Source organism: Festucalex cinctus, chromosome 1 (assembly GCF_051991245.1).
Source record: "Festucalex cinctus isolate MCC-2025b chromosome 1, RoL_Fcin_1.0, whole genome shotgun sequence".
Classification (NCBI taxonomy): domain Eukaryota; kingdom Metazoa; phylum Chordata; class Actinopteri; order Syngnathiformes; family Syngnathidae; genus Festucalex; species Festucalex cinctus.
The window spans coordinates 48833237-48846035 of record NC_135411.1 but is presented as its reverse complement, the minus strand read 5'-3'; the positions used below and the strand labels follow the sequence as shown (position 1 = coordinate 48846035).

The 12799-nt window shown below is 40.5% G+C and overlaps 1 protein-coding gene across 3 annotated transcripts in view; it reads right to left on the bottom strand.

The window, feature by feature from the left end:
* Positions 1-394: 394 nt before the first annotated feature.
* The window catches only part of clec16a (C-type lectin domain containing 16A), a 46864-nt gene continuing 34459 nt past the window's right edge, over positions 395-12799 (bottom strand). For 2 of the 3 annotated variants that reach the window (XM_077539476.1, XM_077539484.1), the window contains exons 19-23: positions 9476-9627; positions 7139-7343; positions 5376-5546; positions 5165-5302; positions 395-2619 (exon numbers count right to left, since the gene is read on the bottom strand). In XM_077539476.1, the coding sequence (XP_077395602.1) occupies positions 2072-2619; positions 5165-5302; positions 5376-5546; positions 7139-7343; positions 9476-9627 (1214 nt within the window). In that variant the 3' untranslated portion in view covers positions 395-2071. The remainder of the gene's footprint in view (positions 2620-5164; positions 5303-5375; positions 5547-7138; positions 7344-9475; positions 9628-12799) is intronic. The other variant, XM_077539490.1, reaches the window with a different exon arrangement.

Sequence of the window (12799 nt, the reverse complement as noted above, 5' to 3'; positions counted from 1 at the left end):
ACTCGACAAGTTTAAACGTTGCACTGCAGTATTGTTTGGGCTTTCTTAGTTACTGATAATAGTATATGAACACTTATTAGACTTTTTGTGAGTTAATCTAATGACGCTCGTCTGACATGGGTTCACATTTTTAGTTTATCTGTTCCACTTCAGTCTCATGGGTGACACCATGGTAGTGTAGTAGTACTGATGTACGTGCGCACACACGTCATGTCATCGGAGTGGCCGGAACTCATTCACACGTGCACGCATACTTCCTTGAAGACAGGAAGAACAATATGATTAGGAAACACTTTTGTCACGGTTCTCTTGACACGTATGAAAGCAAGCACGACGTCCGCACATTGACATACATTCACTTTTCAGCCTTTTCATTTACAAACATGAGGCAGTCTCAGTGTTGTTCGGTAGAATAATTTATTGCAGCTCTTTATTTATTCCTCTGTGTCAAAGTCATTAACAATACTTACACGTTTAAAAGGCAGAAGCATTTACAGTACAGCGCACGCACACACTACAATCAGATACTGAATCATGGCAGCTTGTCATGGCATTTTCAGGTAGATGTTGTCAAGGCGACACATCTTTAAGATGGAGAACAAACGTGACTGCAGAGCATCCATTGAAATGCTCTTTTTTTTTGTCATTTATCTAAGCATATCTTCACGATCATTCTGGTGCTATTTACAGCAGCAAGATAATGGAGTGGTTGTGGAGGAAGTATTGCTTTAAATTTCTCAATTACTAATTCAACTGTGAGGCGTTTAGGATGAAAATGTCAGATCATGGCACAGAAGAGGAGAGATGATGCTGAAAAGTCAAAGATTTTGTTTTTACAAAAAAAGCCTTAGAAGATGGAAATACACCAAGTTAACACCACAATAGGAAGGGCATAGGTGTGTGTTACATTCGTTTTTGACCTTCACAAAAACTCCTGTTTATTGCCGTTGTAAAGATCTGCTCTGCAAAAACTCAAGATGTTCAATAATGGGGATGTTGTTAGCCACTGTAATCACACCTGATGAGCATAAGTATTTTAGTGGTCATGTGTAATTTTGTGATAAACCTTAGATACGCTTGCCATCCTTATTGGTTGGTTCAACTGATCTTAAGTCAGCTCTGTGACAGAGTCAACCAGATACATTCAATACAAAATACGGCTTCATGTGAAACCAGGTTGAACAAAAGAGCAACTTGAATGTTTAGACCACATATAGTTGCTGCCATTCATTATCCCCATGCTTGCTCTTTCCCATGATGTTAAACAGGCTGCTGCGTTTCATCTTATCGTTCTTCCAAATAAAGCGCATGAAAAGGAAGCATCCAAACCTCAAGATGACTTTTGCAGATGTGAGTGGTAATGCACTGTCAACCCATTAAAAAAACAAAACAAAACAAAACCGCTTAAACTGTCAAACACGTTCCAGGAAGTTGCCTGGCATTATTATTTTTTTTAACTACTCTGATTTTGAATCTCTTTAATTCACTTGTACCGGTCGGGCCATTTTGCAACAGACTGCAGGTTACTCGTACATTTCATACAAAAGCGACAATTTGAGTGGGATATGTTAGAAGTCCACATATGGGCTAATTAAGACGTAAGCAGATGCAGCACACATCCAGTACATCCATGGTGAATGAATCCTTTGAATCTGTACACATACAATAGTAGATAAAAGGCTTGTGCAGCAGTGTGCATATGCGTTCATAACAAAACGTCAGTGGCTATGTGAACATAAGACATAAAAATAGATTTAAAAAAAAAAGCCTCACATCAGCAGTAATGCATGTGACAATCCTGTCAATCAAACATAAAAAACAAAACAAAAAAAAGAATCTGCTGGTTACACGCTTTGACACGTGCTAAAACCTCATGTAGGTGAAACCGATGAACCCAAATGTGCTTTGAGCCTTCCACCAGTTCTGTCAGTGTGAGTCTTTTCCACAGGAAAGGCTGAAATGGTCTTTTCAGGTTGCAGCATGGAAACAGCCTGCAGCCAAGCCAGGCGGTTGGTTCAACATGTCTGGTTGAGTGTGAAATGTGTTCAAGTGCACCAGTGAGAATGTGTCGTTAGTCCTGTTCGGTTGCGTCAGGTGCTTCCGTGTGCTTTTCTCCATCTTCTATTTGCTCTTCCACCGGCTGAGGTGAGTCTCTCCCCACGGAGGCGCCACCCTCTGGTTCATCTTCACCCAGCGGATCCTCTAGCACGTCACAAGTCGGAATTAACTCCTCTGTACTTGGATCCTCTTTTAACGTCCCACCTGCCGCGGTTTGCGAGACTTCCGCCTCCTGCTCACCTTTCCCTGCTTCCTCGTTCTCTTCATCACTCTGCTCATCCAGTCTCATGAGAAAGGAGGCGGGCGCAGAGAGGGGATTGGCGCAGGGGTGCAGGTGCGGCGAGTCCGCGGGGGGCAGCAACGTCAGCGATTCCACGCTCAGGGTGTCGGCGCTGCTGTCGGTGAGGAGGGAGATTGTGGGTTGGGAGGCCGGGGTGAGGCTGGGGGCCAGCGTCGGCGGCGGGCCTTGGGTGGACGGGGCGCTCGTTATGTCCCCGCTGCCTCCCTCGCCTTCTCCGCATGACGAGGACGGAGGGGTGTTCTCTAAGAATGTGCCATCATCTTTGGGTGGGGAAAAAAAAGAAAAAAAAAGAGACCATTTCAGTATTCGAGATGATGGCTCAACTGATGATTATTTTAGTCTTTATTTCTCTTTCAAGCTTGCACTGAGACAAATAATAGCACACAGGTTTCAACAAATAAGTTAAAAAATGCTGCTGAAACTGTGCATTCATATAAGTGCATTATTGATTTTTTTTTGCTTATAGATGAATATAAAAACAGCAATAATTCAAATAACTTATTAATATTATCATAACAATAACATGTAATTATTTCAATGTTACCCCTGTACTTGGCCATTTGTATATTGTCTTTTTTCCCTGTACTTTGACCTTTGATGAGAGAACATTCATTTGACTTTATTATGAAATAGGTTATACACGGACGCATATTTATCCCAAAGTGAAAATCCCCCAAATTTTAGAGTATGTATATAGATATATTTTGACTATTGTGTGTTCTTTTTAACAAGCTAGAAAATTATAAAGTATATAAACCATAGAGTTTAAATGTAACATTTAAACAACAATAATACAGTATCCCCCCACTTAATTAGAAAATGATTTGATCCACCTTAACCCTCCGCTCCGCCTCCCACCCTCGCTGTTGCGACATTGTGTACAAAGCAGAGCATTCTGACTGTTCTGCAGTGGTACCTCCCTCGTGTAACTGTGTCTAGTCAAGTGAAATTGTAAGTTACTTACTTCCATCAGGATATGTGAAAGGTTCATTACCACTCAATACTAACAGGTTATTTTTTTTATTACTGGTCTGCTTTTGTTTTTTTTCTTCTGTTGTAGTCATACTACTTGGTTGGTAGGTAGGGTTGCTGAGGTTTCCCCCAAAGCTAGGAAACATTGCAGGTGGTCAGACTGAACGCTGATGCACGTCACTGTCATTTTTGAGTGGAATGAGGGAAACAAGTGTTAATATTAATGTCTCTATTATAGGCTATTGGCTAGCTTACTAATGTGTGTGGCTTGCGTGCATCTGCAAAGAAACCGTCGTCTCATGAAGTCAATCATGGATCTAAGATTGTTTTTCAGCAAACAAAAGCTCCATTTTGAAGTGTATTTTAATTTATATATTTGTATGAAAGACTAGATTAAAAAGGCTGAGACATACAGTGTTAAGTCAATTTGTTTTGTTAAAATGTTTTATATTGTGTTTGTACTTCACCCATACAGACTTGTACATGCAATATTTTTTTGCAGATTAAAGTCCATTTTTTAATGTGTATGTTAAGCAATATATTCCATTGATAACATAGTACAGACTAGTACAGACAAGCAATATATAGTCAAAAAACAAGTCCAAGGTCCATTTGTGTTCACAGTGTAAACAGTGAGGAGGTGGTTTACTCCAGAAACATGCATACTGTCAATGCGTATGTAGAGGAGCTGTTGTATCAAAAACAGTACCCTTCCAAGAAATTACAGTTTGTTTATATTTTACTATTACAGTCCTTTTCTCCTTTACATAACATTTATTAGATTTGGTTTACTTACTGACTTCCCAAGCAATTTTTGGAGCAGGAAGTACCCTAAAACCACATCAAATAAACTGACCCCAACCGCCCCAAAACCATCACTTTAATTTTATCTTTTTTTTAAATTTTATTTATTTATGTATTTATTTTTTACTTAAAGCCACACAAAAGTTGACTTGCTGGTGATTTTTGGATTGCTGACCCGCTGCAGAGCCCAAGGCCAAACAGTCTCTCTCTCTCCAGATTTTCTGGGAAAGAGCAGAATTCATGGTTCCATGAATCCCAGCAAGTCGTCCAGGTCATGAAGGAGCGAAGTAGCCCCAGACCATTGCACTACTATCATGTTTGACTGTTGGTATGTTCTTTTCTGAAATACTGTGTTACATTTACAACAGATGCAACGAGGCACACACCTTCCAAAAAGTTTAACTTTCAGCTCATCAGTCTATATAATATTCTCCCAAAGGTCTTGGGAATCATTCAGATGTGTTTTTAAAAAGCAAGACCAGCCTTTATGATCTTTTTGGTCTTGGAACACTGACATGGATGTCATATTTGCCTAGTCTCATCCTTATCATTGAGTCATGACCACTGCCCTGAGGTGAAGAAGGCCTTGCCGTTCTTTTTTGTTACCTCCTGGATGAGTGGGTTTAAGGGTGTAAGCTGTCCACACCTGGTAAGATTCACCACTGTTCCATCCTTTCTAAATTTGTGGATAATGGCTCTCATCATGTCCGAAAGCTTTTGGAATGACTCTGTGACCCTTTCCCGACTGACAGATGTTAATCACTTTATTTCTTATCCATTCTTGAATGTCATGGCATTTTGTTGCATCTTTTAGAATATTTTTCTTCATGAATCACCATTAAAAAAATTGCATGCATTTTATTGTTAGTTTTCTTTGATCTTGACACTAACATTGAATGATCTTAAACAGAAGAGCAAATGGGTGTGAATTCTACATAAATTCTGCTCTAAAGGCGTCTCGGCTTACCCGTGTGTACTTTAGGTGTGTCTCGACATTTCTGAGGAATGTATATGTATGACTTTTTGTACCTGTGGGGCTCTGAGCTGAAATAGTGCTCGTCGTAACAGAGTCGCATCGCCCTGTGCTTCCACTCCCACTGGAGGGAGTTGAAGGGGAGGAGAGAGGAGAGGGGGTGTGTTGCGACACACAGTGAGCCACCGCAAAGCCTGTGCACGATGCACATATACATTAACACATCAATGCATGACATGAACTCAAAGCTGATCATCACAAGCTTACCTGGGACTTTATCAACTGAGGCGAAGACTGCTCTGCTGGCCGTGGGGTCATTAGGCGCTCGTCTTGACTGCTCATAAAAACGGAATGGGAGACCGCTGGGGGAGGCGTTGGCTGTCTGTCCGAAACCCAGCACCTCCGTCGTACTTGGCTGCACAGGCAGGTCCAAAAGGGCTGCGTAATGAGATGTGACAGAATGTAAAAGGTACAGCAACTGAAGTGCTCATGCAAATCAATAAAAACAACTGTTGTTAAGCTATAAAACTTAAGACTTGGTGACCAGTAAGTGTAGCAACCAAATCAAATCAAAAGTTTGCAAAACTGAAATTTAACTAGCTTCTCTCTGTTCACAAATTACTGCAAGTGGTGTATGTCAGCAGGGATGCACTATTAACTCATTTGCTCCCAAAAACGTATAAATGTGTTCTATTTTAGATATGACTATGCTCCCAAAGACTTATTTTTACGTTTTTATGTTTGTTTGTTTTTTTATGCTAGAGCATACAGAACATTTTGGTGCAGCCTTCGAACTGAAGAGAAGTTATTACAAAAACGGCCAACAGGTGGCAGCAGAGTATAAGAGATCAACCAGGGCCATGTTGCAAAAGACTCTTTTACCCACAGTTCTAAACAGATTTGTGAACAATGATGAAACTTAGCTATATTCTAATGTTACGTGCTGCAACACGGAAACATAGAAATACATTACACTTTTTCTAATGAAAGAAGAGACTCTTTCTTTTGGTAGGTTCTATATTTTAATAGCAACAGAACACAATATTCTGTGGGCCTTGCAAAATCAGTCAAAATCCAGGAAAACAGCCGGGAGCGAAGGGGGTTGCTTCAGTGAAAATGGCTGGGAGTGGATGAGTTAACTACGGAAGTTGCTCAAACTCAACTTTGCATATAAAACAGAAATCTGACACATAATTTGAAGTAATCGATAAAACCTGAAAATCCATTAATCAGGCAGTCCGACTGTAATGTAGCACAATGACGAATCAATTTGGTTCCAATTGGTCAAGTGAGCTCAAATAAAACTGTTAGATGCCTTTTGAATACCACTGACAAATTCATCAGAATTGAAGAAAACTATACAAATTTTGGTCCATATGAAAAGCTTTTCACTGTTACAATGTGTAATAACAGTATTGTTGGATGTTGTAAGTTGATGTGTTCCATATAAAAGTGTTGCAACAAAATGAAACACATTACACCATTTCAGAGGGTTCAGTAGCTTATAAATGAACAACGGCATGGTATTTGGACGTTAAAGGGTAGTGAAGGTTATAATAGTTAATGGTTGGTTTTATTATTTTATAGTAAGTCGCATGGTATAAAGAACAACACTCTCCTTGATTAGACTGCTGCCAAGATTCCAAGATTTTAGAAATCACGCTCAGAAGAAGGAAGAGGATATGACTAATACAATTCCTCTGTTTTTTGTTACTGGTTAAGTACTGGTTTGGAACAAAACGTCTCGCAACGGATGTTGAGTAATACTGGCTTAGATAAAGACAGTCTTTGATATAGCTTCCATAACTGTAATTTTGGCACTAAAGTTAAACTAAACAGAAGTGCTACAGAAAAAGGCAAGAGGTAGGTTTGACCCAGTACTCGAAAATATCTCACCATTAACAAAGATTAAACCTGATTAAGGCACTGTGATTATAGAAGTGATTAAGTGTTCTTTCACTTTCTTTATGCCTCATGCGATTCCTGTAAAAAAGCCTACTGTGAAGTTAATTACTTCATTTCATTCTCACCTGCTATTCTCTGCATTTTCATGCGCCGGGCTTGGATGCGACCTTTGGCTAGCCTTTGCTTGGCGATGATGCAGCGGATGTGGTCGGCAAAGATAAAGTTGGCCTGTAGGATCGGCAGCGGTTTGGCATGCGGGTTGGAGCTGGGCTTATGAATGACGATGTTTAAAGCTCGGCTGTCATCTTCAACACCGGACACCTGCATGTCCTGGTGGCGGGAGAAAAATATCAATATGGGCATTAATAGGTGAAAATGAGAGGGCAAGAGAAAGGATGGAAAGAAGTTCAAGTGGAAGATACAGACCAACAAAGAAAAATGTAATGAAGCTGGAATACAGCGCTCCCCTACTACATATCAGATTTCATTGTTTGCATTTCGCTATATCGCACATTTTTAACACTATTAATCTGGGCTTGAAAGTAATTATTTTTTTTGCTCACTAGCCACTGTGACTAGTGATTTCCCAGAATTACTAGCCACTCAGCCTTTTCATTGGCCACAATTGTATTGCTGGAGAAAAGGGATTATGTGTAACGAACTTTTGTATTCGATAAAACAGGTCAAAGCACTTGAGAAAACTACATGGAATAAAAACGTTCTGCTTTCGCTTCGCACTGCTTCAGTGATTTGAGTGTTGCCAAAGTCTTAAAAAAAAAAAAAAAAAAATCAAATGTATATGTGCAACCAGGTACCAAATGGCCTATGGACCAGTACCTGGCCGCGGACTACTTGATGGGGGCCACGGGTCAAAGGTTTAGAACAGGGGTCTCAAACTCAAATTATGCATGGCCGGCCAGCGTTTTCATTATATTAATTTAGCAACGGTGATCCTAAATCGGACCCGCCGCTCCTTCGAGCCAGCAAAAAAACAAACAAACAAAAAAACAAAACAATGTGCGTCTTTTGTGTGCACCGAGCTCCGGAGACGTTGTCCTTCCAGCCAAGCAATGGGGCAAATTTTGCTGTACCAACGTGTGTTTCTGATAGGTGGGCGGGATTCACGCTCGTTCCTGGTTGGCTGCTTCCTCAAGCCACTGTGAATGGCTGTGTATGACATGTGAATTTGGAGTGCACAATAGCACATGCAGGGAGGAAGAAGGCCGAAGAGAGTTGAGGCATATGTACTCGAATGTGGAGATGAAATGAATAAACGTAGGTGAATAAAAGGAGAGCTAAAGTAAAAGACCAGATTGCAGTGTGACCTCCTGTCTCCTGCAATTCATTTCGTCTACCCCGTTTGGACCCCACCTTGTTGGCAACGTGCGGCCGGCGCTATACTCGGAGACGAGGCGTACTCCGGCTGCGAGACCGAGCAGGAATGGACAACAAAATACTGCCGGTATTTACACTATGTAAAACAACATCGCTTTGACCAAGGAATCTGGAAAATGGCATCAACGAAGACTAAACACATGCTTACGAGGCACAATTTAACCTGCAAACTATCAGTTACGCTGTTGTACATGGAGGCGCAAGAGAATTCCACATTGGTGGAAGAAGCAAGAAAACAAACTCGGAGTTCGTCAGCATTCCGGCAGGATTAACAAAGGAACTCCAAGTCTCCAACCTCTGGACATGGGCATAAACTGAGACGGCAAACACACTTTCATCAAACTGGAAGTTGTGCAAGTACTGGATTGTGGACACCTGGACGGACGTGTCTGCTGGCACTGTTGTTCGAGCTTTCACGAAAGCCGACATCATTGCTAAACAGCCGCACGGCAACGACAGAGTTTGATGACAAGAGGGAACCTGGCATGTTTGATGGAGAATCTGCTCAGCTGTTCAATTTGGATACAGAAGATGAGGACCCTTGATGGATTTGTGGATGAAGACTGATACAAAAATAACACGAGCATATTGTTAAATTGTTAAAGTGCAACCGAATGTTTTAGCATACAAGCTACCGTTTGTTTTGGCAAGCATGCACCCAATTATTCATTGGTTAAGTGTTCATCGGCATTCCGGCCTATGTGAACCACTACTTTGTTAACGCCGGACATCTTACAATTCCCCACACACTCTCGAGTGCTGCTGTTGACAAAATTCTTAGTGGAAACATTGCACGCTGTAGATAGAGTTTGGATATGTCTGGGCCACATCAAGTATTCCACAAAAATTGGGTTCAAGTATTAAAAAGAAGTACAACCAGGCTTTCCCCCAGCGTTTTATTAGCCCCGTGGCCCACCAGGCTTTCCTTGCCACTCCCCAACAGGCTAAAATTTGAGAAATAAAACAATTTAATTGTTTCACTAGTCATAAAATGAATACAAAGAAACCCGTTGAAGGAAAAACACACCTCTTCTTTTTGACAGGACATACACAAAGAATTACAGTACCTGCAATAGGCCAGCAAACTTGACAACACCCCATCCAAGGCGTTTGGTTTCTGGTTCGACCAAACTCATCTGATAAACATCTACAGCGAGGAACCTTTGAGCCTGGCCGCCGTCTTTACTGACCACCATACATGCTATTAAGTCGCTGTTATCTGAAAACAGACATAAGCACGTCGTTAGCCTAATTGCATAATTGTCAAAATCCTTTTTGACTTTCTGTCCCAATATATATATATATAAAAAAACAAAAACAAAAAAAACAATTTGATAGCTAAATATTGAGTTTCTTCTTTGAGGGTGATGATGGGTTTGGGGGTTGGGTCACTTGTGTTGTGACCCCCTTCAGCAGCACCCTTTTCACACCACTGCTTGAAAAAAAGACTCAGAACAGATTGTTGGGATTTGCCCTTCTTGGGTGATATTTTAACAGGGTAATTTTTGCTGGACACTCATGTATGATGCTTGTTGCAAGTTCCGCACAGTGACTCAGCAGTCACTACTACGGACACACACTCAAAGGACAAAATGTTTCTACCGCAATGACGAATAATGAGTTCACATCTTGAGTCTTATTTCCTCTTACTTAAAAAAAAAAACAAAAAAACTAAACAACAAACTTGCTAGTACACTGGCCTATGTGATTACCTCGTGCGAACTCTGGATTTGGTTTATTTATCTTAGTTGGGTTATACTGTGTAATTTTAAATTGACATGCACACTCGCATATTGTCACACTGTTAAAATCGGCTACATCATGAGTTAAACAGATCATTCAAGTCTACCCCTGAAATGAAATTATTAATAAATACAAATCGAATCAGTAGGTTCAGCTTGTCATGTTTTCTGAAAAACAAACAAAAAAAACAACAAAAAAATTCAGTGGATCAGTTAGCCTGACAGACAGAGCCTTAATGAAGCTTGTTGTCTGACATATTGGGTTACGTCAAAGCCACCTTTCACACAGAAACAAACAATGGAGGTGTTGTATTCCCTAAATGTGACCAACAACCACAAAGCCACCACATGACTCGTGTTTAGTTTCGAGAGCTGTTAATTCCTAAGAAAGACTTTTGCGGACAGTTCACCAAATTACATAATGCTGGACAATTCACTATACTGAGGAATCGTTTATGTCAGTTTCTTTTTTACTGCATGCTGTGCAACCTTCCTCTTCAAGCAAATCTACTAACAATAATTCAGAACTGTAAAAGAAATATAATCATGCAAGGTACATACAGTAAAATAATTTAAATATTACAGTAAACCAATTTGCAACGACTGTCTGATTTAAAAATAGAGCTCTAAAGGAAATGTTAAGTTTTACACTATTAATTTTACAACTATTTATTAAATTTTGGTAAATTAAATAAATTAATTAAACCAACGGTACATTAACCATACCATCAGTTTAAAAAAAAATAATAATAATAAAAAAAATCAGGGTGATGCTGAGTCACTGATGACCTTTCATGCAGTTTGAAGATCAACTCGAGATAATTGTGCCTATTGCAACAGACCACAAAACTATTGACAAACCCACAGAAGGCATGTCAGCTAATTTCTTCTGCCACTTGTGACATGTCTGCATTTACCGGTATAGCCAGTGAACAAAACTTTCCAAGAAGTAACAAATTTGTCATTGAGTTATCAAGTTAACAGATGCACGTAAACCTTGCCAGATTGTTTAGTCATCACTGCTAAGTAACATACCACTTTACCAAGAGCTCCTTCAAGTTACGCAATTTTAAAGGGCCCCTAGTATGAAAATGCACTTTAGTGGGGTTTTCTATCAATAATATGCATCCCCGGCCTGTCTACACTCCAACCAGGTATGAAAAATATCCGTCCGCAACTTCTTTAGCTTTCTCCTCCTTTCTATAGTGTGTGCCTCAAACGGGCAGATTAAACTTCCGTGACTTGGTGACATCAATAAGACATGGAAGTGAACTCGGCCCAGCCCCCTCGGGTTAGTGGCACCGCATGTCACAGATATGTCTTTTACACATTTGACAACTATTTTAGTGTGTGGAAAAGTTGAATAATACGGGACCTTTAAGGGAATAAATCCAACAATGTGAAACAAGCAAACAAAAAAAGGATAAATTCAAAGGATTTTTCTTTGGTGGATAATTTAAGTTAGTTACTGTCATTGTCATTTCCACTGTGTCACATTGAGCCATTTTAGCGCTTCATCATGGCATGGCCCGACAACAGTTGCTCCATGGCACATACTTTTTTTTTTTTTTTCCAAGCTGCTGCACCCCCCACTGATGCTACATGCATTTTTGCCACCAATTCTACACACATCAATATTTCATCCAGTTAAACTTGTTTTTAGTAAATAATAATTAACTTACAATCTTATAGTTGCAACTGTTGAAGCATTGTAGGAGAAATTCTTCCCCGTTCTTGCTTGATGTACAGCTTCAGCTGTTCAACAGTCTGGGGTCTCCATTGTCATATTTTATGTTTCATAATACGCCAGACATTTTCAGTGAGAGGCAGATCTGCACTGCAGGCAGGCCAGTCTAGTACCTGCACTCTTTTTTTGTGGTTTGGCAATGTCTTGCTGAAATAAGCAGGGGCGCCCGTGCTTGGAAGGCAGCAAATGTTTCTCCAAAACCTGTATGTACCTTTCAGCATTAATGGTACCTTCACAATTGTTTAAGATACCCATGTCACTGGAACTAACACAGCCCCATACCATCACAGATGCTGACTTTTGAACTTTGCGTCCATAACAGCCCGGATGATTCTTTTCCTCTTTGGTTTGGAGGGCACGACTTCCGCAATTTCCAAAAACAATTTGAAATGTGGACTCGTCAGACCACAGTGTAAAGTTCTGGTTCTTGTATCTTAATACTCATAATATTATACCAACAGCAATAACCAGAATACTGCATGTTCTCAGCTGAAGTTTTTACTGGATACCAGAAAGATCGAGTACACAGCTGTGAAGCCCTCTTCTATTAGTATGCGGAAGAGGAACTGATCTATTCAAAATCGTCCCTGCACTTATACTGTCTAGGCCGTCTGCCCACATGGGCTAACAGCTCAGCCTCCCCTTGTGAGAATTTGTGACCTGATGGCCTTAACTGGTTTCTACTGGATACGTATGTCAGAATGTAGACAAGATAGATAGGTGCCAAGCAAGGTCAAATAGCAGGCGCCAAGCAAGGACGAATGAATAACAGCAACACAATGGCCTAGCTCAAGTCATTATCTCATCATTAAGAGCTCTAATCTAACAACAGAACACTTTTCCACTTTGCATCAGTCCACTTTAAATCAGCTCGGGCCCAGAGAAGCCGGCGGCGTTTTTGG